General features: G+C 43.9%; 1 protein-coding gene across 1 annotated transcript; it reads left to right on the plus strand.

The window, feature by feature from the left end:
- On the plus strand, positions 1-27,273 carry LOC311107345 (janus kinase and microtubule-interacting protein 1-like; the record flags this gene model as incomplete). The annotated part of the gene is made up of 22 exons (XM_084149830.1): positions 1-238; positions 10,180-10,481; positions 10,816-11,148; positions 11,506-11,667; positions 12,462-12,671; positions 12,905-13,021; positions 13,215-13,361; positions 16,145-16,303; positions 17,674-17,736; positions 19,750-19,878; positions 20,613-20,741; positions 20,983-21,066; positions 22,233-22,295; positions 22,446-22,544; positions 23,532-23,633; positions 23,745-23,798; positions 23,961-24,026; positions 24,137-24,205; positions 24,359-24,436; positions 25,427-25,633; positions 27,017-27,082; positions 27,223-27,273. The coding sequence occupies exons 2-22, from the start codon at positions 10,326-10,328 to the stop codon at positions 27,271-27,273; spliced, it is 2,544 nt and encodes an 847-aa protein (XP_084005956.1). The 5' UTR covers positions 1-238; positions 10,180-10,325.

Here is a 27,273-nt window from a genome sequence, read left to right on the forward strand (position 1 = left end):
TTTACCATCCGCTGCTAATTATAGAGGGATTAATTTATAGCGGGCTATTTGAGAGGATACGTTTGTAACTCGCCTGCTCGATGGAAAAAAAGAGAACGCCCAGCACAGCATCTCAAATCGAGGTGTGAGTGCTCTCTGTAAACCGACGCCGAGGCACCGCTGCCATAGTGGATGAGAACCAGCAACATTTAACCAGACCGACAAGGATACCGCTCACTTGATGACTGACACCATTTAAGTAAGTTTATGTTGGTCAGTTGGCCAGCCCGATAGCTCTGCAAGCTAATTTGTGCTACGTGCGCAAACTGACAGGCAGGCTGTGGATTCTCGCTCTATACATCCGTCTTTACATTGTATCACACAGAGTCCATGTAACATTGTACCATTCAGTGTCTAGCCTGCTGATGTTACAACATGGCCATAATAGATTGTTGATCTGAAGCTTTTTAGAGCCGTCTTGGCTATACATATGGATGTTGTGGTCTGCGGCAGGGCTGGCCCTAGACTTTTGGTGGGCCCTAGGCGAAATTTGGTGGTGGTTAAATTGCTGATGTGCTAGTTACATGTCCATTTCCAATATTACATGTCCATCTCATCTAGCCTACAGTACTGTAATATTGCCTTTAACAACTGGACTCATGGCCATAATTTCTCAAAGTGGACACAACATATGTGTTCTGCTCACGTCCTGTGCGCTAACATCCCTAATTATGGTGATTAGAAGGGATGATCCGGAGGTGCTTTGGGCACCTAAACCCAGATTTAGCATCAAATTGACTCTTTGCTAATTGGATCTTTAGGGCAACAGCTGCCTGGACGATTTGATCGCTCCTCTTCACCGCCTCTCCTCTAATCCCCAAACTCCTGACCCTACCGCCTTCTCTTTTATCCCTGGCCTTCTAATACATTTGGTATTGAGTCTAATGCATGTCCCACTCCGCCTTGCCTTCCTCACATTTTAAAGCTGTTCTCTTTCTCCTTGCTTTCAATGCTGGATCTGTATAAGGAGAGAGGGAGGCAGGTTTAATGAGGTTACTGAATGTACTATCATCTGTGTGTAAGGGGATGAGGAGAGGCTGCTACTTACTGCCAGCGCTTCTGCAGCTACACACACACACTAGGGCCAGGACAGTACCGGTATCGCGATACTCGTTAGTAGCGTGGCAAGGAAACAAAACATGAAGCAGATTTATCTTTAGGAAAACAGCCCTAATGTTGGAAACAAACATCATAATGTTGTCATCCAGAGTCACATTTATTTATTTTCCAAGATAAAGCACAAAACATTTTACATACAGCAGGTTTTTAAAGGACCAAAGAGAGTGGTCTGCGTCGTGTTTTTATTTTTGCCATGGAAAAAAATATTGACATGCTGGTATCGTCCCGGCCCTAAAACACACACACACACCTATTTAAATCCCACACATTGCTCTATCAAATTCAGCATAGTACCATCATCACATAGAGTAAGTAGCCAGCAGTCCTTTTAATAGACTGCAATATTATACTGTTGAGCCCTCCATCCCCTCTCTTTACCCAACACAGCAGCTCCCATCATGACTTGGACTGTTGTGAATATAGAGTTGTTTGTACTCACTAAAAACAAATGGGTTAAAAATAACCCAACCATGGTTCATTATAGCACCTACCTCACGTTGGGTTATTTTAACCCAATGCATTGAGTATATTTTTTTTAACACAGCGCATTGTGTTATCTAATCAACCCCCAATGTGATTATTCATGCTCAATTGTAGTATTTAATAACTTTATATTTTAAACACGTTCACATTGATACCCTAAGGCAGTTAACCCCCAACAACAACTGCTCCCCGGGCGCTGATGATGTGGATGCCCACCCCTGACTCAGAGGGTTTGGGTTAAATGTGGAGGACACATTTCGGTTGAATGCATTCAATTGTGCAACTGACTAGGTATCCCCCTTTACCTTTATTTTCCACTCATCACCCTCCCTATCGGTGGTGTAAAGTAACTAAGTAAAAATACTTTGAAATACTACTTAAGTCGTTTTTTTCTTCTGTACTTTACTATTTATATTTTTGACAACTTTTATTCCACTACATTCCTAAAGAAAATATGTACTTTTTACTCACATACGTTTTCCCTGACACCCAAAAGTACTCATTACATTTCAAATGCTCAGGCAGGACAGCAATATTGGTCCCATTCATGCACCTATCAATATAATGCGTTGTCATCCCTACTGCCTCTAATCTGGCGGACTCACTAAACACAAATAATGTGTTTGTAAATTGTGTTGGAGTGTGACCCTAACTGTCCGTAAATAAAAAAAGAGGAAATTGTGCCGTCTGGTTTGATGTATAGCGTTTGCTTTTACTTTTGCTCAAGTATGACAATTGAGTACTTTTTCCACCACTATAAATAAGTGCATTTAAAAACAGATACTTCTAGACTTTTACTCAAGTAGTATTTTACTGGGTGACTTTTACTTCAGTCATTTTCTATTAAGGTATCTTTACCTTTCTCAAGTATGACAACTGAGGACTTTGTCCACCACTGCTCCCTATCCCTAACACATGGGATGTAAAATAAGTGTTCAAACAAGACAAATACACTGAGTTTCAAAAGGTCCAGCAAGTGTCCACTATATGCAATTACATTGAACATTACACAGGGCTGTGAGCAGTGTAGCTTGTCCCCGAGCTGGCAGACAAATGGTTCTTGGCTCTACCTTCCGGAGATAGGCTACTGCTTGTTGAGTCCAACCTTGAAAGTAACAACAAATAACGTTTAGCAGGTCTAAACGTTAGAAATGCCTTTGGCACACCATCTTGAAAAGGGAAGCATTTCTGTGCTGTACTGACAGTAGAAATGTTCATATTACAGTATGTGTACAGGTTGTATTAGGGGCGTATCATTTGCCCATCCAGTTTGTAAGGCCATGGAGGCAGCATGCCAGGAACTACCTTAGGGGAAAACAACATTTAAAAAAATCTTGAATTAGTAAATGTGCCTAGCTTGGTGTTGGCACATGCACTCTAGCCAACATCTTGCAGATACAGTGCGAGTGGGTTAGTCTACATGATGAGATTATTATGGATAAGAGCGAGAATATTTTTGTCAAGCATTGATCATCATGTCATCAGAATAAGACCCTCAACATTTATTGGGAAAGAGCATCAAGCTCATCACCTTGCACTTTCACCACCCTGTGAAGTTCATCATAACGTATTTCATCTGTAGCCTAATAAACTGCATGGTTTCCTGAGTCATAGTGGGAGGAGCTCACACCATGTCATTGCGTGACTCAAAGTTTACTTCGATATGATGGTTATTATATCAATATTTGCGACTTAAAGGTGTTTCTACTGCCATTTCTCGCATAATTAATTTTACCGACACAAAAAGATCCCACCATGTCGAACGAACAAATTCTGTCAGCATTTATAAAATTGTTCCGAAACTTCCTGTTTCCATCACAGCTGTCGTGATTTTTGTTTATACGGTATAACTTTACTCGCATAAAAATTGTGGATGGAAATGTGGTTAATGTCCAAGAGTGAAAAGATATGTCAAAAACATTATTATTATAGTCCTAGTATATTTGTCACATTGTCTTACCATTAGAAGGGTTTCAGCATCCTCTGCCAGGTCACTTGCCCTCTTCTCCCCATATGGAAGACATTGACACATGTCCGATGATCCTCCGTCACGCATAGTCACAAGTCAGTCAGTCAGTCTAAGCCTGGCCCAATCCTGGGCCTGGAGGCTGGCCAGACCTGTTCTGTAAGTCCACAGTCTGCTCTCTCTCCCTCCCTCTCTGCTGCAGCTTTTATCACAGCACAGCCTGCTGAATCCGTGTGGTGTGTGTGTGTGTGAGAATCCTGTAGTGAATGAATGTACAGTATGTGTAGAGTGTGCCTCTCTCTCTCTCTGTGTGTGTGTGTGTGTGTGTCTGTCTGTCTCCCATCCTTCCCTTCCTCCCTCCCTTGCAGTGGTGTAAAAAGTACCCAATTGTCATACTTGAGTAAAGGTAAAGATACCTTAATAGAAAATGACTCAAGTAAAAGTGAGTCACCCAGTAAAATTCTACTTGAGTAAAAGTATTTGGTTTTAAATATACTTAAGTATCAAAAGTACATGTAAATACTAAAACATATTTAAGTATCAAAAGTAAAAGTATAAACCATTTCAAATTCCTTATATTAAGCAAACCAGACGGCACCATTTTCTTGTGTTTTAAATGTACAGATAGCCAGGGGACACGCTCCAACACTCAGACATAATTTACAAATGAAGCATGTGTTTAGTGAGTCCACCGGATCAGAGGCAGTAGGGATGACCAGGGATGTTCTCTTGAAGTGTGTGAATTAGACAATTTTCCTGTCCTGCTAAGCATTCAAATGTAACGAGTACTTTTGGGTGTCAGGGAAAATGTATGGAGTACATCATTTTCTTTAGGAATGTAGTGAAGTAAAAGTAGTCAAAAATATAAATAGTAAAGTACAGATATCCCAGAAAACTACTTAAGTAGTACTTTCAAGTATTTTTACCTAATTACTTTACACCACTGCTCCCTTTTTATAGGTACATTTTCAACCCAGTCAGTGTGTAGTGGAGTATTTGTGTACAAGAGTATGTGTGTTCTGTCTCACTTCATTCACTTTGGCTATGTTCATATTTAACCCAGCCATGTATGTGTGTGGGCTCTGTTGTGCAGACTGGCCTCGAGGTGGTCCATCTGTGATTGGCTAATGAGCTCTGGACGAGTCTAAAGTCATCTGCCTTTATTGCCACGCTACTATTGCACTGTTAAGCTGGTACTGCTGCCATATCTGTACTCTGGCAATGACACCTTTACTACAACACAGTACAGTACACTATGTCAATCATGATGGTACATTATATGGTACCACAACAAAAGCACCCTCAGTACAATGTAGTGTGTGAACCACAGTAAAGGCCTCAGGGACAGGAAGCTCCGGAAGGAAGATGTGTTCGTAATAATACTACATTGTTTGGCTTAGGTTCAGGTTGGTCATTTGGCTGTTCTGAAGGGATTTTTTTCAACATCACCTTAGGCTGCTAATATATTGTACTGTATGGTGGTGAGTGTCAGTGCTTTGGTTGTTGGTGAGAGGCAGTGTTTGGATAGTGATTCTGCTGGTTGGTAGCATTGGGTATTGGTTCTGTCAGTTCCTAGTGTTAGGGGTATTGCTACTGTGTGAATCTTTAGGGGAGTTTAAAGTGGAAGTCTGCCTCTCTCTTAGTTGGTTGGTATTTCGTCACCATGTCCCATTCTCCTGCTCTGTAATTAAGCTCTTTTGTTGTGTTTGTTAAGCAGATTGTCTCAGTGCCACATTTGACTAGCTAGGCCTCTGAGGAGCGGGTTTGTCCTTCGCTCTGTTTCCCTTTCATACGACTTGACTGGTCAAACATGGAACTTTGAGCAATATTTCCATATAGAGAGTGTATACACTTCAGTCAGTGTATGAATTGGTTGTGTAGACTAGCGTTATAGTGATAGTCATGTTAAATATATATGAGTGAGGGTAATGGTAGTATGTTGTTAAGAACTGGTATTCTCTCTTAATAAATATGTTTTTAATTTGAGAGATGCTAACATTTAACTCCATACGCTTGTTATTTTCTCCTTTACCCTCATAAAACAACATAGCTTCCCGTTATTACGTTCCTGCTTTTCCCTGGACCATAAACTTCCCCACATCTGTTCCAGGGATGGTAGATGTGAGGTGGTTGTGTTTGATGCGTTACTGGGCTGGAAGACTAGACCCCATGTCAGTGTGTTTGTGTTCTGTCTAAACTTGGGCTGGATTCTATTATGAAAACGGATCTGTCCTGAATGCCCTTTTCCTTTGATGCCTTAGCCGAGTTACTGAAATGACTGCATCGATGAAAGCAGTATAGTAGATTACTAGGACAATGTTTAAGTATAATATGGCATCTTCTCTATTTTCTCCGTTGTTGAATCAACCCGCAGTCCATAGGACTCATTTGCCCCTCTGTTGTCATGCGTTTATGACAGAACATGGGGGGGTTAGATGAGGGGATCAATAAACTCATCGCCACAGAGACACAGTCACGACTGGAGCCATGCCATTCACATTCCAAAACATAGATTGCAAAATGTTCATATTGACAAATTCACCCTGCAATTGGGTGCTAATTAAAACTACACCCACAAACACATATTGAGCTACAAGATGAGCCATGCTTCTCATCTTGTTGGTATTGATTGCACAATTTTATTTTTCACCAAACATGGGATACCCCTTCGCTGATCGCTCGAAACACAACCTTTGAGCATAGCTTGTTGACTGACTCTGGAATGAATGAGTCTGTGTGTGTTTGTGTACATAGATGTTAGTAAGAATACAAATGTGTTGTTCTTTGTGTATGTGGCTGTGTGCAATGTCCTCTCTCTCTCTCTCTCTCTCTCTCTCTCTCTCTGTCTCTCTGTCTCTCTGTCTCTCTGTCTCTCTGTCTCTCTGTCTCTCTGTCTCTCTGTCTCTCTGTCTCTCTGTCTCTCTGTCTCTCTGTCTCTCTGTCTCTCTGTCTCTCTGTCTCTCTGTCTCTCTCTCTCTCTCTCTCTCTCTCTCTGTCTCTCTGTGTGAGAATGAGAACTGCTGTCCTCTCCACTCTGCTCCGTGACATCATCATAGCAACGGAGAGGATGGAGGTGGGAAAGTAGGACAGAGTGGGGGGAGGAGGCAGAGGGGGTTTGGTGTGATTGCCCCCTTATGGCCCCTTCAGTGTGATTGCCCCTCCACCTCTCTCTCTCCATCTCTTCCTGTTTCCACTCAGTGTTTGCCTGTTCATTCTGTCTATCGGTGTGTGGTAGAGAGCTCCCCTGCCGCTCAGCAATGCATTTCTGACTCTGTCAACCTCGTCTGAGAGAGATGGTCTCTAGATAAAGAAATAATGTAGTCTGTGTGTGTGTGTGTCGGTCGAGAGGTCTGAAATCCTCTGGGAGGCTCTTTCCTCCTTCACAGGGCCCTTTAATGTGGGAGGAGTGAAGTTTAAGAGCACAGGTTGCCTTGGTAACAATTGCTGCCATCTGTGTGAGTGGTGTGCGTGCGGGCGGGCGGGAAAGGATGGAGCAGCCTCCGGTCTTAATGCTTCATCTCCTTCATTTTGAATTATTTATTTATTTAGGGAGGTTACTGGGTTAATCTGGAATGCTTCCTTAGCCTTATGAATCTAGAAAGAGACAAAGTCCATTCTCAATGAGGGTACTGTTTATATATTCTGTCATACTGTCTCATAAAATAACTTCTCACATCTGCAGCACAACATGGCTACCAACTGCACTATAACTGCAAAGAGGAGGGCAGAAGGTATCTAAGGAGTGGGGATGGATCTGAGAAGGACTGACAGAAGGGTGGGAGGTTTTAGATGAGGAGAGGGAAGAGGCCAGCAGGGGTCTGAGGAGTGGATGTGGACTCCCTCTGATGGCTGAAGAGGGCTTGGGGAGAGGAGAGACTGAATAATGTGTAGTAGTCCCAGACTGTCCAATAGTAGAGGGTTCTCTTGGCTGTAGGGTTCTCTTGGCTGTAAGGTTCTCTTGGCTGTAGTACTATAGGGTTCTCTTGGCTGTAGTACTATAGGGTTCTCTTGGCTGTAAGGTTCTCTTGGCTGTAGTACTATAGGGTTCTCTTGGCTGTAGTACTATAGGGTTCTCTTGGCTGTAGTACTAGAGGGTTCTCTTGGCTGTAGTACTATAGGGTTCTCTTGGCTGTAAGGTTCTCTTGGCTGTAGTACTATAGGGTTCTCTTGGCTGTAGGGTTCTCTTGGCTGTAGTACTAGAGGGTTCTCTTGGCTGTAGTACTAGAGGGTTCTCTTGGCTGTAGTACTATAGGGTTCTCTTGGCTGTAAGGTTCTCTTGGCTGTAGTACTATAGGGTTCTCTTGGCTGTAGTACTATAGGGTTCTCTTGGCTGTAGTACTAGAGGGTTCTCTTGGCTGTAGTACTATAGGGCTCTCTTGGCTGTAAGGTTCTCTTGGCTGTAGTACTATAGGGTTCTCTTGGCTGTAGTACTATAGGGTTCTCTTGGCTGTAGTACTAGAGGGTTCTCTTGGCTGTAGTACTATAGGGTTCTCTTGGCTGTAAGGTTCTCTTGGCTGTAGTACTATAGGGTTCTCTTGGCTGTAGTACTAGAGGGTTCTCTTGGCTGTAGTACTATAGGGTTCTCTTGGCTGTAAGGTTCTCTTGGTTGTAGGGTTCTCTTGGCTGTAGTACAATAGGGTTATCTTGGCTGTAGTACTAGAGAGTTCTCTTGGCAGTAGGGTTCTCTTGGCTGTAGTAGTAGAGGGTTCTCTTGGCTGTAGGGTTCTCTTGGCTGTAGTACTAGAGGGTTCTCTTGGCTGTAGGGTTCTCTTGGCTGTAGTACTATAGGGTTCTCTTGGCTGTAGGGTTCTCTTGGCTGTAGTACTATAGGGTTCTCTTGGCTGTAGGGTTCTCTTGGCTGTAGGGTTCTCTTGGCTGTAGTACCAGAGGGTTCTCTTGGCTGTAAGGTTCTCTTGGTTGTAGGGTACTCTTGGCTGTAGTACTAGAGGGTTCTCTTGGCTGTAAGGTTCTCTTGGTTGTAGGGTTCTATTGGCTGTAGTACAATAGGGTTCTCTTGGCTGTAGTACTAGAGGGTTCTCTTGGCTGTAGGGTTCTCTTGGCTGTAGTACTATAGGGTTCTCTTGGCTGTAAGGTTCTCTTGGCTGTAGGGTTCTCTTGACTGTAGAACTAGAGGGTTCTCTTGGCTGTAGGGTTCTCTTGGCCGTAGGGTTCTCTTGGTTGTAGTAGTAGAGTGTTCTCTTGGCAGTAGGGTTCTCTTGGCTGTAGTAGTAGAGGGTTCTCTTGGCTGTAGGGTTCTCTTGGCTATAGTACTAGAAAGTTCTCTTGGCTGTAGGGTTCTCTTGACTGTAGTATAGTACTAGAGGGTTCTCTTGGCTGTAGGGTTCTCTTGGCTGTAGGGTTCTCTTGGCAGTAGGGTTCTCTTGGCTGTAGTAGTAGAGGGTTCTCTTGGCAGTAGGGTTCTCTTGGCTGTAGTAGTAGAGGGTTATCTTGGCTGTAGGGTTCTCTTGGCTGTAGTACTAGAGGGTTCTCTTGGCTGTAGGGTTCTCTTGGCTGTAGTACCAGAGGGTTCTCTTGGCTTTAGGGTTCTCTTGGCTGTAGTAGTAGAGGGTTCTCTTGGCTGTAGGGTTCTCTTGGCTGTAGTACTAGAGGGTTCTCTTGGCTGTAGTACTAGAGGGTTCTCTTGGCTGTAGGGTTCTCTTGACTTTAGTACTATAGGGTTCTCTTGGCTGTAGGGTTCTCTTGGCTGTAGTAGTAGAGGGTTCTCTTGGCAGTAGTAGTAGAGGGTTCTCTTAGCTGTAGGGTTCTCTTGCCTGTAGTACTAGAGGGTTCTCTTGGCTGTAGTACTAGAGGGTTCTATTGGCTGTAGGGTTCTCTTGGCTGTAGTACTAGAGGGTTCTCTTGGCTGTAGTACTAGAGGGTTCTCTTGGCTGTAGTACTAGAGGGTTCTCTTGGCTGTAGGGTTCTCTTGGCTGTAGTAGTAGAGGGTTCTCTTGGCTGTATGGTTCTCTTGGCAGTAGTAGTAGAGGGTTCTCTTGGCTGTAGGGTTCTCTTGGCAGTCGTAGTAGAGGGTTCTCTTGGCTGTAGGTTTCTCTTGGCTGTAGGGTTCTCTTGGCTGTGGTACTAGAGGGTTCTCTTGGCTGTAGTACTAGAGGGTTCTCTTGGCTATAGGGTTCTCTTTGTTTTAGTAGTAGAGGGTTCTCTTGGCTGTAGGGTTCTCTTGGCTGTAGTACTAGAGGGTTCTCTTGGCTGTAGTACTAGAGGGTTATCTTGGCTGTAGTACTAGAGGGTTCTCTTGGCTATAGGGTTCTCTTGGCTGTTGTAGTAGAGGGTTTTCTTGACTGTAGTAGCCCAGACTGTCCTGGCCAGACAGATTTTCATGCACAATGGAGCCTCTAAGCGGATCCCAGGGAGAGGAATTGGATTATGATAAATGGCCAGAGAGCTGCCAGTGTGCTCTCTGTGGATGTTTAAAGTGTGTGCGTACGTGTGTGTCTGTCTGTGTGAGCATGTGTGTGAGCGTGTGTGTGTGTGTGGGTGTTTCTACGTCTCAAAATATAATGTTTTCCTCAGGCTATTTTCATTACTAACCTGTTGTTCTTATCCCTCTGCAGGACAGACGAATATCCAGCCAGTGATGTAGATGAGGATGATGAAGTTACATATGGAAGGCTGTGTGGGGTTGAAGAGCAACGCCTGATTCTCCTGCACTTCCTCATCCACTCTGAGCCGTGCCCTCTAATTGGGCGGCCGGAGCACGATGTCATCGACCACACCCACCTCAGCCCCGCCTTCCAAGAAGACGCGTGGGAAGGAGAGGACGGAGGGCATGGGTGACTCGCCGCAGACAGCCAATGAGGAGCTGAGGAGCAAGCTGATGGATATCCAGATAGAACTGCAGCAAGAGAAGGGCAAGGTAGGCCCGCCCCCTCTGACATGATGATATGATTATCTAATGGCTATACAATGATCTACTGTTTAATGATACTATTAAGAAATCATTATCACTCTCTCTTTTTCCTATTTCCCCTGCAAACTTCTCCTCCTAATAATAATAATAATAATAATAATATGCCATTTAGCAGACGCTTTTATCCAAAGCGACTTACAGTCATGCGTGCATACATTTTTGTGTATGGGTGGTCCCGGGGATCGAACCCACTACCTTGGCGTTGCAAGCGCCGTGCTCTACCAGCTGAGCTACAGAGGACCACACCTCTATCCCACCCTCCTCTCCCTCCCCTGGGTAGGTCTCTAAGCTGAGAGAGCGTCTCCAGGAGCAGAGGCAGGCCAGGGAACTGGAACAACACAAACACACGGTGGTCCTCACCGACCTCCGCGCCAAACTGCACGAGGAGAAGCTCCGCGAGCTGGCCACCGCTCGCGAGGTGTTGGCACGGCAACACGAGTTGGAGCTATCGCGTACCATTAAGATCCGCGACGGGGAGGTGCAGCGGCTCCAGGGGCTGGTCCACGCTCTGAGGGACGGGGCGGCTGACAAACTGAAGAGCGCCCTGCTAGGAGAGGCCCGGGAGGAGGCCAGGAGGGCCTTCGATGGGGAGAGACTCAAACTGCAGCAGGAGGTAGGTTGACCTTGGGGATCAACTTGAATCCACCTTGCATTGTGGTATTGGCGTAGTCGTTTTTTCCCATGGTCAATCAGAGTCCTAGCCTGGTTTAGGTTAGGCTACTGCAAATTCCTTCTACTACCAGCTAGACTCCTCTCACAGGTAGATGCCTCTTGTTTTCAGTATAAGAAGTTTGACTGTTTAGTCTGGTTTTTAAAGTTCTTATTTAAAGACACAGAGCATTTTCTTTGTTTCTGGACTAGCAGAGTCATATGACATTACTATCTCCTGAATCATCTTAATTGCTTCAGGGTCCCAGTACTTGGAAGTGTATATACACTCTAACTGTGTCTGTGTGTGTGTTCCCCTCAGGCCCTGAAGCAGGAGACTGCACGGAAGCAGGTTGAGGAGGCCCTGGCTAACGCACTGCAGGCAGACAAGGCCAAAGCAGCCGACCTCCGAACAGCCTACCAGCAGCACCAGGATGAGATCAACCGCATCAAGAGAGACTGTGAGCGAGACATCCGAAGGGTGGTGAGTCGACCGTAACATGACCGCACACGATGTGCCTGTCTGCAAACCATAACCCCGATCACATAACCCCTGATTGATCCTAACCCACATCAAACAAGACCATGTGAGAGACGACATGATTGTCTGGTGCTGAGTGACCTGAAAGTTAACCAAATTCCAAACCAATATAAACCATAGCTAAGTGAAATTGGAACTACCCTCAAACAATAGACTGATTCCTCAGATCCTGAGTTCCCTGTATGCGTTTCCCTGTATGCACTGTATCTGATCGATAGCTTGAAATGCACTGTACCCTATGTTGATCTCCAGTTCTATTTCACACTGTGTAGTTTTGCTTATCAGAGACCCAGGTAGCACAGATAACACATAGACCGAAGAACACAGGACAATAGCACAGGGCCATGAAAGATGTATCACTAACCTGCTTTACAGCCAGGACATTTGACTATATCATTTGACTGGAAAAAGGAGAGGGAAGGGAAGTGAGAGTGAGAGAGGGGAGTGAGATGAAGACAGGAAGAGAAAATGAACTAGGATTCATGAATTAATTACACTCAACAATGTTGGTGTTGCATACTTTGTTGGTTGGAAAAGAGTGAGCTGTTCTTGGAGGAAGAGAGCAATGGGGTAGAGAGAGCGTGCAGGTCGGGTTAAGGCTAAAGAGTTCCAGAGTGAAGGTTTGTTACCTTTTCTCTCTCTTGTTCTCACTCTCTCTCCCCCCTTCTTTCTCTCTCATATCTATCTTTGTCTCCCTCTCTCCTCATCCTCCCATCTCTCTTTCTATCACCCTCTAGATGGATGAGTTGAAGGGGAAGGACCGTGTGGTTTCTGCGTTGGAGAGGGAGCTGGGGGTGCAGGCAGGTTACGCCCAGAAGCTCCAGCTGCAAAAGGAGGCTCTGGACGAGCAGCTGGGCCAAGTCAGGGAGGCAGAGAGGCACCATGGCAGCCCCAAGAGAGAGGTGGTCCCTACCCTGGGGGATACCCAGGACTATATCAACAACCAGGTGAGGACAACCCCATTAAAATACACACACACACAGGTACGCGCAAGCACACACTTATGCACACAAGCACATTTTACTTACATGGCATTTTCCAAAAACCTGGTGGTCAGCGCATTCACACATTGTCTTTTTCTCTAATCATCTCCCCCAATTTTTTTTTCTCTCTCTCTCTCTCTTTGTCTCTCTCTTTGTCTCTCTCTCTCTTTCTGTCTCTCTCTTTCTGTCTTTCTCAGGAGGTGGAAGATCTTCGTGATGCAAGGAGGTTCCAGCTGAAGATAGCTGAGCTCCACTCTGTTACCAGGAAGCTGGAGGACAGGAACACGCTGCTGGCTGATGAGAGGAACGAACTGGTGAGGAACACACACACACACACAGCTACAGAAAATAACTTGGTGGATGACTAAACATTGTAGGGACGTTATGGGGACTTATGGAAACGTTATGGGAACATTGAAGGGATATTATGGAAATGTGCAGGTATATAAAAATAGGTCTACACATCTCCTCACTATTTCTCTTGTTTTCTCCCTCCATCTTGGTCAGTTGAAGCGGGTGCGTGAGGCAGAGAGTCAGATGAAGCCCCTGTTAGATAAGTATAAGAGGATGTCGAAGAAGAACGATGACCTCCTGCAGACTCTGCAGCGCATGGAGGAGAAACTCAAGAACCTCAGCAGAGAGAACGCAGAGATGGTGAGGGAACCATAAATATCCTTCTTTGTCTACTTTCCTTGTCTTTCCTTGTCTCCTTTCCATGTCTTGTCTCCTTCATGACGGGAAGAGGACACCATTTGAAAGTATTTGGACCAAATTGTTGATAAGTGTAACAGGAGTATAGCCAATGGATTAAGAGGAAACTATACTGAACAAAAATATAAACGCAACATGCAACAATTTCAAAGATTTTAATTAGTTACAGGAAGACCCACTGGGGAGCCAGGCCCAGCCAATCAGAATGAGTTTTCCCCCACAAAAGGGCTTTATTACAGACATAAATACTCCTCAGTTTCATCAGCTGTCCGGGTGGCTGGTCTCAGACGATCCCGCAGGTGAAGAAGCCGGCTATGAGGGTCCTGGGCTGGCGTGGTTACATTTGGTCTGCGGTTGTGAGGCCAGTTGGACGTACTGCCAAGTTCTCTAAAATGATGTTGGAGGCTGATTATGGTAGAGAAATGCACATTTTAGGGTGGCCTTTTATTGTCCCCAGCACGAGGTGCACCTGTGTAATGATCATTCTGTTTAATCAGCTTCTTGATATGCCACACCTGTCAGGTGGATGGATTATCTTGGCAAAGGAGAAATGCTCACTAACAGGGATGTAAACAGATTTGTGCACAAATGTGAGAGAAATAAGCTTTTTGTGCGTATGGAAAATGTCTGGGATCTTTTATTTCAGCTCATAAAACATGGGACCAACACTTTACATGTTGCGTTTATATTTTTGGTCAGTATACACTACCGGTCAAAGGTTTTAGAACCCCTACTCATTCAAGGGTTTTTCTTTATTTTTACTATTTTCTACATTGTAGAATCATGTAATAACCAAAAAAGTGTTAAACAAATCAAAGTGAGGTCAAGAGACAGGATTTCCTGAAACATGACGTAACTTTAAGTTGTGCAAGGTGACTTTGTAATCAAGGAGAAATGTCACACAGATGCTGCTGCCTAATTATCTTGATGCTTTTTCTCAGATATCCACTGGAGGACTCCCTTTCCCTCCATTTCACAGAGCAATTATACATTTCACATGGTACCTACTGGACAATGTACACAATAGTGAAGACATTAAAACTATGAAATGACACATCATGTAGTAACCAAAAAAGTGTTAAACAAATCAAAATATATTTTATATTTGAGATTCTTCAAATAACCACCCTTTTCCTTGATGACAGTTTTGCACACTCTTGGCATTCTCTCAACCAGCTTTACCTGGAATGCTTTTCCAGCAGTCTTGAAGGAGTTCCCACATATGCTGAGCACTTGTTGGCTACTTTTCCTTCACTCTGCGGTCTGACTCATCCCAAACCATCTCAGTTTGGTTGAGGTCGGGGGATTGTGGAGGTCAGGTCATCTGATGCAGCACTCCATCACTCTCCATCTTGGTAAAATAGCCCTTACACAGCCTGGAGGTGTGTTGGGTCATTGTCCTGTTGAAAAATGATAGTCCCACTAAGCCCAAACCAGATGGGATGGCGTATCGCTGCAGAATGCTGTGGTAGCCATGCTGGTTAAGTGTGCCTTGAATTCTAAATAAATCACAGACAGTGTCACCAGCAAAGCACCCCCACACCATAACACCACCTCCTCCATGCTTTACGGTGGGAACTACACATGCGGAGATCATCTGTTCACCCACACTGCGTCTCACAAAGACACGGCGGTTGGAACCAAAAATCTCCAATTTGGATCTCAAACTAGGACACATTTCCACCAGTCTAATGTCCATTGCTCGTGTTTCTTGGACCAAGCAGGTCTCTTCTTCTTATTGTTGTCCTTTAGTAGTGGTTTCTTTGCAGCAATTCGACCATGAAGGCCTGATTCACACAGTCTCCTCTGAACAGTTGATGTTGAGATGTGTCTGTTACTTGAACTCTTTTAAGCATTTATTTGGGCTGCAATTTCTGAGGCTGGTAGCTCTAATTAACTTATCCTCTGCAGCAGAGGTAACTCTGGGTCTTCCAATCCTGTGGCGGTCATCATGAGAGCCAGTTTCATCATAGCGCTTGATGGTTTTTGCGACTGCACTTGAAGAAACTTTCAAAGTTCTTGAAATGTTCCGTATTGACTGACCTTCCATGTCTTAAAGTAATGATTGACTGTTGTTTCTCTTTGCTTATTTGAGCTGTTCTTGACATAATATGGACTTGTTCTTTTACCAAATAGGGCTATCTTCTGTATACCCCCCTATCTTGTCACAACACAACTGATTGGCTCAAACGCATTAAGAAGGAAAGAAATTCCACAAATTAACTTTTTAAGAAGGCACACCTGTTAATTGAAATGCATTCCAGGTGACTACCTCATGAAGCTGGTTGAGAGAATGCCAAGAGTGTGCAAAGCTGTCATCAAGGCAAAGGGTGGCTATTTGAAGAATCTCAAATATAAAATATATTTTGATTTGTTTAACACTTTTTTGGTTACTACATGATGTGTCATTTCATAGTTTTAATGTCTTCACTATTGTGTACATTGTCCAGTAGGTACCATGTGAAATGTATAATTGCTCTGTGAAATGGAGGGAAAGGGAGTCCTCCAGTGGATATCTGAGAAAAAGCATCAAGATAATTAGGCAGCAGCATCTGTGTGACATTTCTCCTTGATTACAAAGTCACCTTGCACAACTTAGTTACGTCATGTTTCAGGAAATCCTGTCTCTTGACCTCACTGCTCGAGTCGCCTAACCCTGAGAATGTCTCTCCTCCCTCCCTCTCTCTCTTCCCCTTCCCCTTTCTCCCGCTCTCCCTCCCCCCCAGAAGGAGAAGGTGCACTCTCGTTCCCAGCAGCCCCAGCCCCAGCAGCTGAAGAGGCCTACCTCTCTGACAGACCTAAGCCATGCTCACGAGGAACAGGAAGTAGAGTTCCTCAAGCTGCAGGTTGCCGAGCAACGAGGCATCATCGACGAACTCACGCAGGTTAGGGAGACGGACACAGACATTCACACTGCAGTTTATCTGATCTTTTAAATCACCTGAACTTCCAAACAACAGGGCATTGACAGATCATTATTGTAGTGAGATTAGTGAATCATGGCACCCGACTAGCTCATAAACAAACAGGCGGCCATTTTGTTGAATTTTACCAGAGTACATTGAAACAGTGGGATTAAATGGGTGCCGTTAGGGTCAGTGAACTGTTGGGTAACATGTTGATCCTTTGTACCCCTGGGCTGCCCTCCAGACGCTCACCAACCAACCAACCACCCACCCACCACTCTCTCAACTTTTTTAATCACCTTTAATCAGAGCCTACTGATAATTCACTCATTAGCATGGTGTTCTGCTGGCTCCTTGCTTCTGATTTAAGGTGTTGTTCACACAACTCTTTGTCATAATCTCTTGACCCTGTTGCTCTTAAAAATCCTTCTCGTCTCACTTTTTACGATGGGTGCATTTTGACAAGCCTAAATATTTTTTTATTTGTCACATGCGCCAAATACAACAGGTGTAGACCTTACTGTGAAATGCTTACTTACAACGCCTTAACCAACAATATTTACTAATAAACGACAGTAAAAAATAAGAGCAACAATAAAGTAACAATAACAAGGCTATATACAGGGGGTACCGGTACCGAGTCAATGTGCGGGGGTACAGGTTAGTCGAGGTAATTGAGGTAATATGTACATGTAGGAAGGGGTAAAGTGACAATGCATAGATAATAGATAATAAACAGAGAGTAGCAGCAGTGTAAAAAAAGGGGGGAGGGGGTCAATGCAAATAGTCCCTGTAGCAATTTGATTAGCTGTTCAGCAGTCTTATGGCTTAGGGGTAGAAGCTGTTAAGAAGCCTTTTGGACCTAGACTTCGCGCTCCGGTACCGTTTGCCGTGCGGTAGCAGAGAGAACAGTCTATGACTAGGGTGGCTGGAGTCTTTGGCAATTTTTAGGGCCTTCCTCTGACACCGCCTGGTATAGAGGTCCTCGATGGCAGGAAGCTTGGCCCCAGTGATGTACTGGGCTGAGGCCGAGCAGTTGCCATACCAGGCGATGATGCAACCAGTCAGGATGCTCTCGATGGTGCAGCTGTAGAACTTTTTGAGGATCTGAGGACCCATGCCAAATCTTTTCAGTCTCCTGAGGAAGAAATCACACCAAATTCAGATTCTGTCTCCAGTATTCTACACGCAGGGGATGATAGATGGCCTAGATTATTACAATTAGTTTGTCATTTTAAGGATCAGTCCCACATCAATCCAAGAATTCTCATACATACTGTACACAATGCATGTGGTGTAGACTCAAAAGGCTGTAAATCCTAAGCTGTCCTCTGCTCCTTTTTGCACAGGAACGTGACAGACTGATGCTCTGCAAAAATAACCGAAGAAGAACCCTCAAGCTACCACCTAAGGTAAGACCACTGCTCCCTTTACCCTACTCTCTGTGTGGGTTTCTGTTTGTGTACGTGTGTTTTTTGTTTTATAGCACTAGGCGTTTCTTTGTTGTGTTCTATATGTCTCTGGTCACACACTGCTGATTCAGTGGTGTTGTCACTAAGCAACGGTTTCTTCCCATGATGCTGATGCACTGGTTCTGTCTAATTGGGCTCAATGGGGCACTGCGTGTTGATTGTGTCTTTGTGTGTGTGCAATTGTGTGACTGTGTGTTTTATAATTGGGCTCATAGGGGAACAATGACACCTGTTGTTCAGCTCAGAATGATAGGTAGATAAGGTGTTGATGAGGAGGAGAGGAGGCGCGATTAACGCAGTTGGGCTGTGTTCGCAATAGAGTTTGCAGAGTCAGTGATGTATGTTGTTAAGAGAGGAGGAGATGGAAGATTCAACAGACTCCCTGCATCTATAACTGGAGCTGGCTATTGGGACTCTCACTCTGAAACTGAAAACTGCAATTGGAACTCTCCAATCTCAAACTGAAAAAGGCAATTGGGACTCTCACTCAAGCTGGGAGGGTAATTGGGACTATCAATCTCAAACTGAAAACGGTAATTGGGACTCTCAAACTGGGAACGTTTATTTGAACTCTCACACTCAAACTGGGAATGGAACGGAACACACTTACTGGAAGAGTCTGACTGGAATAGAAAAGTATTCTACTGCTGCCTCGCAGGCCTGGAAACTGCCTTAAAGATATCCAGTTTTTTCCCTGGGGAGGAGTGAATGCTATTTAACACTCCTCTCTCACTCTCTCTCTCTCTCCATCTTTGTCTGCGGAGTGTGTGACTGAGACACAGTTGTGCGTCAGAGCTTAGTGCCCGAGGACTGGCTTGTTCAGTATAGGTTGCCTTGGAGGATACTAGATTTGTTGAGAGGTTCTAGTATATTAACAGTATGTACGAGTATTTCCAGCTCATCCTCTACTTCTCCTTCTTTATCGCCCTTTGTGCTATGGTCTGTCTCTACTTCTCTGGTTGTCAGGAGATGACCTACAAACACGATGGTAAGGACTTTACTGTAGTATAGTAACCATTGAGCTGACTGGATTGGACCTGAACACAATGGGAAGGAGACTGTGGTTTTTAGAGAATGTTGTTGAGTCTATAAGATCAATGGGAAGGATGAGATTAGCCTTTCTTTTAGAGAATATTGTGAGGATAGTTTTGGTTTCATAATCAGACGGTAAGGAATGTTGATGTGATTGTTCCAAGGTTGATGGACTGTCTACATTCGCTAGTGAAAGTCTACACACCCCTTGCACAGTGTTCACATTTTGCTGCCTTACATTTTTTTGCTACTGATCTTCACAACCTACTCCACACTTTCAAAGTGAAAGAAAAATCTTTGAACATTTTCCAAATGTAATAAAAAATGAAGATTATTGATTGCGTATGTCTTCACACCAGAGTTAATATTTGGTGGAAGCACCGTTGACTGCTGTGAATAATTACCAACCTCACACAACTCTTAGGGAAACATACTGTATATCAATTATTTTTGTCAAAATTGCTCAAGCTCAGTAAATTTGGTTGGGAACCATTGATGGACAGCAATATTCAAACCTTGTCTCTGATGTTCCAGGAGATTTAAGTCAGGACTGATATTGGACCATTCAGGAACACTCAACACCTCTTGAAAAGCCAATAATTTATTCAAAATTATTCACAGCTGTAATGGCTGCCAAAGGTGCTTCCACCAAATATTAACTCTTGTGTGTGAAGACATGCAATCAATACAACTTAATTTAGTTTTTTGTTTTAATGTCTAACTTTGAAAGTATGGAGTATGTAATCCCTTTTTAGATTTAATTTTAAGGCAGCCAAATCTGTGCAAGGGGCTTTCACTAGGCAGTAGGTGAGTGTTCTGTACAAAATTGTGTGTGTGTTTTGTCTTTTCTCCTAACATTTTTGTGTGTGTGCAAATCAATATATTACAGATTATCTCTCTTCCCGCTCTATATCTCTCCAGAGGCATGTTGTGGAGACGTATTTTGGATTTGATGAGGAGTCTGTGGACTCTGAGACGTCCTCTCTGACCTCTTACATCACCGACCTCACAGACCGCACCCCCGCTACGCCCGAGGAGGACCTGGAGGACGTAAGTGTGTGTCTGTGGCCTTTACTCAATTGGATTTGCTCAACTCCTGCGTCCTCTCTCCTCTGTCCTCTCTGGCCTCCTTTTGAAAAATATCAAAATGAATCAAAGAGATGTGGCGAGGAGAGGGGAAGTGGACGAAAGGCGTTTGAATTAAATAAGACTCTCCAATCGCGCGTCATCAGGCAAATAATGTTTACAGGGTGGAATCCCAAAAGAAATGTATAAAGTGATAAACAAATTTAGCTAGTTGTGCAAGACATTTTATAGATAAAAGGATACGTAGCATATCGTTTTTAAATGTTTGCATGCTTTTCTTCTTCAAGAAAACAATCGCTGATTTTAAAGGGGGTGTGGCAGATTTCAAAACTCTGGTAGGATACACTCGTGCTTCCTCACGAAAAGGAGGCTATTGAGGAGGTGAGGACCGTCTTCCGTTAGCCTACTTAAGAATTGACACTCCTTGACCACTCATCCACTTATCGGTTTCCAGGTCACGGAGGAGCGAAAAGTGAGAAAAGGTGTCTGTGTGTGTTAGCTGTTTAGTAGTGGTGTAATGGTTTAAAAAAATTGGTGCGTAAACGGTGATGGCCCTTCGAAGTGAATAAAGTAACACTCCCTTTATTTTCAATGCATTTTTCAGCGGTAAGTGGGTACATGCTTGCGCAAATTAATGGTGTTCAGGTGTATGTGTAAGGTGTTCAGGTGTGTGTTTGACCCTGTCTCTGTTTCTCCAGGGTGTATCTCGTGAAGAGGCAGAACTGAGGTTCAGACAGCTGACCAGAGAGTACCAGGCTCTCCAGCGGGCCTACGCCCTCCTACAGGAACAGGCTGGGGGGTCGCACGACGCTGAGAGAGAAGCCAGGGTTAGTAGCTTTAACCTTTGACCCCTACCCCCTTATAACCCTTAACACAACTACCCCTAAAATCCATCCATAAACTCCTGATGTGACCATCACTGTCTCAAAACATGAGCGGTTGCCAAGAGGAGTACAAGATTAATGTCCTTCGGTCTTGAAGGGCTGCAGGATGTACAGGCTTTTGTTCCAGCCCAGCACTAACTCAATTCAACTAATTTGACTCTGGCCTCTGTTCCTGTTCACGCAGAACCGTGAGCAGTTGCAGGCGGATCTGATTGGCTGCCAGGCGAAGATCGCCGACCTGGAGAAGGCATTGGCCGAGAGGGGGCAGGTAAAAGAGAAAAGGGGCGGGGAGAAGACGGGGAGGTCCCTGGCTGCTCCGCTCTCATTGACCCTGCTGCTTGTCTGTCTGGGGGTTTTGCTTTTGGCCTGGCGCAATGCCGACCGGATCTGCCACAGGATCCTGTAATGTCACTCTGATGTCACAACTCTGCCCTGTTTGCATGCTCCACCAACTGTAGTTACCAGTATTTTTTTCCAGCCCTTTTTATATAGTCTATTTTCTACTGGAAAAGAGAGAATCAGCATTTATCTACTCATGATCAAATTGATTGAATGATACGTCATGCCAAACAAATCCACCAATCATACCAAATTATACCATTTACAAACATGAGTCTGAAGACAAGGTAGATTTTTTTTTTTTATCACATAATGTGGAAATCATCTTAAATACATTCCTCTGTAAAGATATGTCAGCTTGATTATTTCCATGTTTAAGCAATCACATTTGTAAAAGTACAGAGTGAAATAAATGTAGAGAAGAGTATCTGGATTTGAGGTCAAAACCAATGGATACCAAATGCAGATCACATAGATTGTTCAATCTTATTGTTGATGGCTCAGAATGATGTCAATAGATTGAAAATATCTAAGACCGAGCAGCGTTTCACAGAGGTCAGAACTCCTAGCTACCTCTATCATTCTCTGTTACCTGTTGCATGCATCACATTGGTTTACTGCATGTTACCTGTTTGTGTCACTGTGGCCTTGTTGCACTTTCTGTTGCACTGCTCGCACCTCTGGGGCCTCAATATACCTGTTTCTCTGTTCAGCATGTTGTTCACTCTTTCACTGTACCAATGCAGACTTCTAAGCACTTTTCTCTGTAATGCTGGTGGTGGACTTTCTCTCTGTTTAATTTTGGTTCAATAAAGCCATGCTACACCAGTTTATTTTTGTGTTTGTCTTGTGGATGCATGTGTGTTGTTCACTATTCAAAGTCATTATTTCACTTATTTTGGGCTTGTGGGACTCTGTTCTAAACCAGCCAGTTTGGGCTAGGACTGAGCAGGTAGGGCTGGATCTGTTTGGGTTTTGGTGCTTATGCATGTTCAGTATCCCCAATGGGTGGCATGGTGCTCTTTTCTCCCCTATGATTCTGTGTTGTGATACTTAGTTTTCTTCTGAGATGTGTGTGACTGTATGTTTCTCCAGGATTCTAAGTGGGTGGAGGAGAAGCAGTACCTCATCAGGGCCAATCAGGAACTCCACGACAAGGTAAGACACCTCCTACTTCCTCTGTCACTCAACACTGTCCTGTGAGCCATATGGAAGGAAAGGACATGAGGATATGGCGCATTTGAGTGTATACTTTAATAGATAAATGATGTCATGTGGTGGGAAATACAAAAGTGTGTGTGTTTGTAGATGTGTGTGTTACAGCAGGCTGGGTCGAAGCTACAGGCGGAGGTGCAGGATGCGAGGGACCAGAATGAGCTGCTGGAGTTCAGAGTCCTAGAGCTGGAAGTAAGAGAGTGTACCACCATCAAACTGTCCCCAGGGGGCGACACCGGCCTGCACACCCGACGCAGGACCTACATACAGTGACCAGAATACACACACACACACACACACACACACACACACAAACTACTGTGCTTCGACCCATTGTATGTACCCTGTATTTTCTCATTTTGCTTTCTGTGACTGCCTTACCATCCCCACTGAACTGGAAAAGTTGTATTTTTTAAATTGAAAGATGTACAAGAATGTTGTCTTAAGTGAGATGAATATACATTTGTATGGAATAAAATGTATTTAATTTCACCATCCACCCCATCTTTGTTCATTTGTCTCTCCTCCCTGCATGTAGTTAAGTTTTATTTACTTTTATTAAAAACGTACATTTATTTCAGTTGACTTTCAAACTGTTAGTCACACTTCCTAGATTTTTAAAATTCTCTCACAACAGAAGATTATCAACTGCATAGCTTTCCACCTTTCAGGTTTCACCTACTGTTTCAATCACACTGCCTCCAACAACTGATGTAGGATCAGTGTCTTTCATTATGAGATCATAGGATATACTCTATCACTTCAAGATGAGATCAAATAAACTCGTAATACACAGACTCCTAAGGATGGGTGGACCCATAATGCACCCAAAGTGCCTCAGTCACTTAAACACTCATACATTTGATGTTTTAAAAAACCCATTTGCTTTGGTTTGCTTCACCTTTTTAAACATGTTTCTCCACCCACCTTATTTGGACAGATTCTGAGCATGCTATCCTCATCATGTAAGTACTGTACATCATTACATCATGCAGTTCAGTTCCCAACCCTTACCCATTCACTATCCGTCTCACTCATCAACCTACCCAATCAGAACGTTAGTTGGATTGTGCTGTCTCTTTAGGGGACTGACTTTGTGGTCTATAAAGTGGACGAGGAGGACTGTGTGTAGATTGTGTGTGTGTGAGGGCGGGGTTAACTGTCTGTGTTGTCCAATAGGAGAGGGAACGAAGGTCTCCAGCCATGGGCTTCCACATGACTACCTTCCCAGAGAACACCAACAGTGCTCTGCAGATATACTGCCACCAGGAGGGCATTAAGGTATCTCTCTTTCTCTCTCCCTCTCTCGCTCTTCCCCTCTCTCTCTGTCTGTCTCGCTCCCCCCTCTCTCGCTCTCTGCTTATATAAACTGGATGTGTAAACCCTCTTTAGGACGTGGTTATTCCAGATCTGATGAAGAAGCTGGATATCTTGGGAGATAATGGAGTGAGTTTACATTGTCTCTCCACTCTTCCTAATGCTCTCAAATTAACACTCTTACTAAAATTCACACTGAGATTTTCCTTCTCAATTAAAACCTTAAATACTTTAATTATTTCCCTCATCCTTTATCCCTTTCCTTTCTCCTCTTCCTCTCCTCCTCTCCAGAACCTGCGTAATGAGGAGCAGGTTGTTGTCATCCAGGCGGGGACGGTTCTCTCAATGTGTGAGAAGGTCAGTCTCTCCATCATCATCATCATTATCACCATTACTCAGCCTGCCTCTACTGACACCTACTGGTCATATCCATTATCTGCTGTGGAATTAATTCTCTCTCTCCATAGTGGTTAAAGCAGATAGACAGCACAGAGGCAGCCCTGACCCAGAAGATGATTGACCTGGAGAATGAGAAGGTGAGCGAAAAAGACAAAGATATCGGACCATGCATCAGTGGTTCTTCTACAACTTTCACACACAGTACATGACACCGTTGTCATGATGATGTGATATCATGTGATGTCAAATCCTGTGATGTCATATCCTCTATTGTGCTGTGGCTGTTCCAGGACCTGTTCAGTAAGCAGAAGGGCTTCCTGGAGGAGGAGCTGGACTACAGGAAGCAGGCCCTGGATCAGGCCTACATGGTACGACACAGCAACATGATGGGACAGCAGGGTTACTCTAGAGCTGTCTCCTGCTTGTAGGAATATGGGTGGTTGTCCTCTGTAGCTCAGTTGGTAGAACATGGCGCCTTTTACGTTAGGATTGTGGGTTCGATTCCTGGGACCACCCATACGTAAAAATGTATCCACACATGACTAAATCGCTTTGGATAAAAGCATCTGCTGAATGGCATTTATTATTATAATATTATTAAAACCCAATGGTCATTATTAACAAGCACCAGTTCTAATCAATTAGTTTCATAAAGTGCAAGCATGTTGTAGCTGATATAAACCCATCAAACATCACCAACCCAGAGACCAAACCCTGTTTGTGTTGTCGGGATACTGCATCTTTTACCTCAATGAATCCCTGTTTGCACTGGGTACTAAAGGACAGAAAGAGACATGTCCTACTGACTGGAAAAGTATGGCTGTATTTTACTGTTCAGACATATCCCTAGTACTTTAAGACTCAATGCCTGAGTGAAGTGTGTAATTCTAATGAGAAGGTGTGTCGAGGGGAAAAAAACGTAGGCTATAGATTTGTGAATTCCTGAGTACAGAGTAAAGGCATAAACAGCCCATATGTTTTATGTTCTTCAAATCCCTAACTTGATTCAAGACTCACTGCCACCATTATGAGAGTCAGGTAACAGCAAGAGTATGTAGCATTCACTACCATTTATACATTGTATTCAGTGTGTTTTTTTGGTGTGTATTTGTGTTTTTAGTTCCACTTTATACTGTGTCAATAGAAGCATGTATTTACATGGTAACTACACTGGCGTAATAAGACATAGCTGTTAGTACTATGTAAGAAAGTGTACTTAGTACCCACACTGTAGTTACCATGCAATTACCATGAACAAAACATCATTATAGCGACACTAGATATAAAGTGGAACAGTGTTTTCCATCTCTGCCATGATCACAGTGGCATGCCTGTGTGTGTGTGTGGCTGTATGACAGAGGATCGCGGAGCTGGAGGCTACGCTGTATAACGCTCTGCAGCAGGAGCCCGGTGGGCGCGCGGTGGCAGAGTCTCTGTCGGACAGGCAGAGGGAAGAGCTGGGGCTAGCTGTGGACAAACTGCGGAGGCAGATACTCAGGCAGAGCCGCCAGTATGACAGTCAGATCTTACAGGAGCGCATGGAGCTGCTACAGCAGGCCCAGCAGGTAAGGGAAGGCCTTAACCTGCAGCCGCCACAGAGAAAAGATGCAGTATCCCTCCCTCTCTCTACGTGTCTGTATGTGTGTCAGTATGAGTGTTGGTGTGTATTTGTATAAAGATGCAGTATCCCTCCCTCCCTCTATGTATATGTATGAGTGTCGGTGTGTATTTGTATAGAGATGCAGTATTCCTCCTGCTTTTGTGTGTGTGAGTCCTTATATTTAGTGTATCCCTCCAAACGTCAGCATTTCACAGAAGCCCTATCCTTATTCTAATCGTCTTTATATGCCTCACCTCATAACTAAAAGTCTTCCACTCATAACCTCAACGTAACACGTCTTATCTTTAACCTTATGCGATCCATTGCTTCAGAAACTAACCATCAACTTTCTAATCTATAACACCATAACAGTTGACTAAAGACATGAATTATAATAAAACATTCTCTGTAACTGACCCGCAGTTGAGTGAGTCTTCCGAGTGTTCTCTTCAGTGGTGTCTCTTCCACCAGCCATGCTGGGTGCAGTTTTAGGATCTCACACTAATCACATCCCCAAAACAGCTATTCTCCTGGCCCTGCCTCTTCTCTGGCTGACTCAGCTGTCTTGTGGTTATGACCTAAGCCACTTTTAGCATTCAGGTCAGCCACGCAAATGTGATCAGTGTGGTTCCAGTGTTTCATAACTCTATCCGGAGCATAGAAATCGTATTAAATTACTATTCTAATTCCTAATTCTATGATCAGGATTACCTACCAGTGGATTGGGACTGGTATTGTTCCAGTGAAGGTTTCGGATTTCACACAGTTTGTTTGTCTCAAATGCCAGTTCTTTCTCATTAGCCTGTAGTGTTTAAAGGGGCAATCTGCAGTTGCTACATCAATTTTTAGACTTTTAGTCCCTGTATCCATAGCTCTGTCCATGAGTTTGAGAGTGGCTACATTTCTCCAGCACCATGCCTCAGCTGTTATTGTTCAAACTGCAGATTCCCCCTTTGAAGGACAGGGAAGGAGCAGAGGGAAGCAGGGCCAGTGTAGCCAATACCAAAGGTTATAGGTTCTACTTCTAATCTTCTTTCAGTCAACAAATCAGAACCTGGTCTTACAGAACAAAGTTCCACTTGCTCGTTGTCATGGCAGTGGGATTTTATTTGACCCTGCAACAGCTGCCATGGTAACATGGTAGTAGCACAGCTTTTTGGGAATATGTGGGAACAGACTTTTATTAGTAACTGTTTAGCAACCATAACCATTTCATTTTCTACTTCAACTCTGAGGATAATGAAAGACAGTAAGGCCACACATTACCCATGTGAACTATCGTATGCTGCCTGTCATAAGTATGAAGTTGACCTCCTGAACTATACGTTCTGTGTTATTTGCGTTACAGAGAATAAGACAGTTGGAAGACATGATTGAGATGCAAAAGAGACAAGTAAAGGAAATAGAAGAAAAGGTATATATGTCATGTAGAGGTTCTGAGTGTTATGGGAGCATGTAGTCTGACTTTTTAGTTTGAATTATTAAAGATAACATTAACACTTGTCTTCCTCTCTCCTTTTATGACCATTCTTTAAAATTATTTTCTTTTTTTAGTTTTTGTTCCTCTTTTTGTTTTTCTCTCTAGCTTTTATTCTTTGGCCTTAA

The sequence above is a fragment of the Coregonus lavaretus genome, assembly GCF_964263955.1.
Source record: "Coregonus lavaretus genome assembly, chromosome: 32".
Lineage (NCBI taxonomy): Eukaryota > Metazoa > Chordata > Actinopteri > Salmoniformes > Salmonidae > Coregonus > Coregonus lavaretus.